The 1,472-nt window shown below is 52.9% G+C and overlaps 1 protein-coding gene across 1 annotated transcript; it reads left to right on the top strand.

Annotated features, from left to right (window-relative positions):
- Positions 1-558: 558 nt before the first annotated feature.
- LOC135913812 (E3 ubiquitin-protein ligase RING1-like) lies at positions 559-999 on the top strand. Its single transcript, XM_065446510.1, has one exon. The coding sequence runs from the start codon at positions 559-561 to the stop codon at positions 997-999; it is 441 nt and encodes a 146-aa protein (XP_065302582.1).
- The last annotated feature ends 473 nt before the right edge of the window (positions 1,000-1,472 follow it).

The raw sequence follows: 1,472 nt of genomic DNA, 5'->3' as shown, positions 1-1,472 counted from the left end.
GTTTCCACTTGTGTCCTTGTTTTGGCTGAGCTATACACTACCTTTCATTCCATTGGGGGTGGGAGGCACACTGGAGAAGTGCACCCTTCCCACTTTACATTTCTGCGGTCCATGATACCTGAGATAAAACGGCATGCGTCAACAAACGCCTTTCCCCTCCCTGGAAAAAAAAAGAAAATTCTGGTTACGCCAGTGCACATATATATTTTTGAGGACATTGCAACCTCCGACGCGTTATCCGTGCATGAGCCGCAGGCACCGTGAAAGCATGCCGGTGTCGGGAGCGTGCCTCGGGCGTGGGCGTAACTGCTATCACTATAAAAGTAGCACGATCACGTTGTTTGCATTGATTAACAGCCGTGGTCTACTCAAGTATATCGCTGCAGATACGATAGGTGGCGTAAGAATCTTTCACAAATCGCACTACGAAGCATATGACCTCTCTTTCGTTTAAACAATGCCGCGCGTACTGCGTATGTGTCGTACATTTCATCGCGTCCTATAGGCACGGCGAGAGTTGCCAGGTTTTAAGATTGACTTGTCGGTTTTTTACCGAAGATGACGTCGTCCGGTGCATCAAAAGGGACCGAAGGCAAATGGCAACTGAGCCCCTACGAGCATCAGCGGACAGCTCAAGAAGTCATCGCAGACGCCACGGAAGAGGTAGCCGCGCATGCCGACAGCATTCGCAATGAGTTCACGTGCGCCATATGCCTAGGCTTGCTGCAGGACACTGTCGCAAGTACAGAGTGCGGCCACCGGTTCTGTGAGAAGTGCATCACTGCGGTCCTCCTCAAGAGCAACAAGGTGTGCCCGGTATGTCGCGCCAGGATCCCGTCGAAGCGATGTCTGCGACGTGACCATCGCATGGACAGTATTATCGCTGCACTCTACCGTAACCAAGAGCAACACGGCGCGGCCCACCTGCATCCTCCGGCTGAGCCGCCAGATTGTCCGCTCGCTCAAGCAATTGAAGAACACGACGCCGAGGACGGGTAACTGTCAAACGCGCAGCAAGAAATTCGCGAGCGCCCTGAAGACACGAGCTTCACCGCGGATGATTATGCCAGTTGATAGCGGCAGCGACTGGCAACGTTTTGGCTGCATGGACGACTGCCCCAAGCGCGGCCAATGGCACTTACGTCCAACAGACGGCGTCCTCGACAGCACCGCTAGTGTCCACATTGGAATGCGCAGAAAAAAAAAAGGACTCGGATGAAATCCGTTGAAGTGACAGAAGTTTCGAGTGGAAGTAACGTTGTTTACCGAGACCGTACAGCTGCCCCAGAAGGTAAGCGGAGTACGCGAGAGGAGGGTGAACTGCATCTCCGTGCGCTAGCGTGGAGAGCACGTACTACAGTGCATGCGCAAAAGTAATATACAGTGGCCGTTAGATACACATTTGACCTCTGCCTCATTGAAGGCTCCAGTGAAAGTGGTCTGCTTCCAACGGGAAATGCTATAAGGGAGCT

The sequence above is a fragment of the Dermacentor albipictus genome, chromosome 6 (genome assembly GCF_038994185.2).
Source record: "Dermacentor albipictus isolate Rhodes 1998 colony chromosome 6, USDA_Dalb.pri_finalv2, whole genome shotgun sequence".
In the NCBI taxonomy this organism is placed as follows: Eukaryota; Metazoa; Arthropoda; class Arachnida; order Ixodida; family Ixodidae; genus Dermacentor; species Dermacentor albipictus.
Note: the sequence above shows the minus strand (reverse complement) of the source record. Positions and strands in the feature narration are given on the sequence as shown.

Excerpts from the sequence above, each read along its gene's own strand:
- LOC135913812 (XM_065446510.1), top strand. The coding sequence starts at position 559 with ATGACGTCGTCCGGTGCATCAAAAGGGACCGAAGGCAAATGGCAACTG.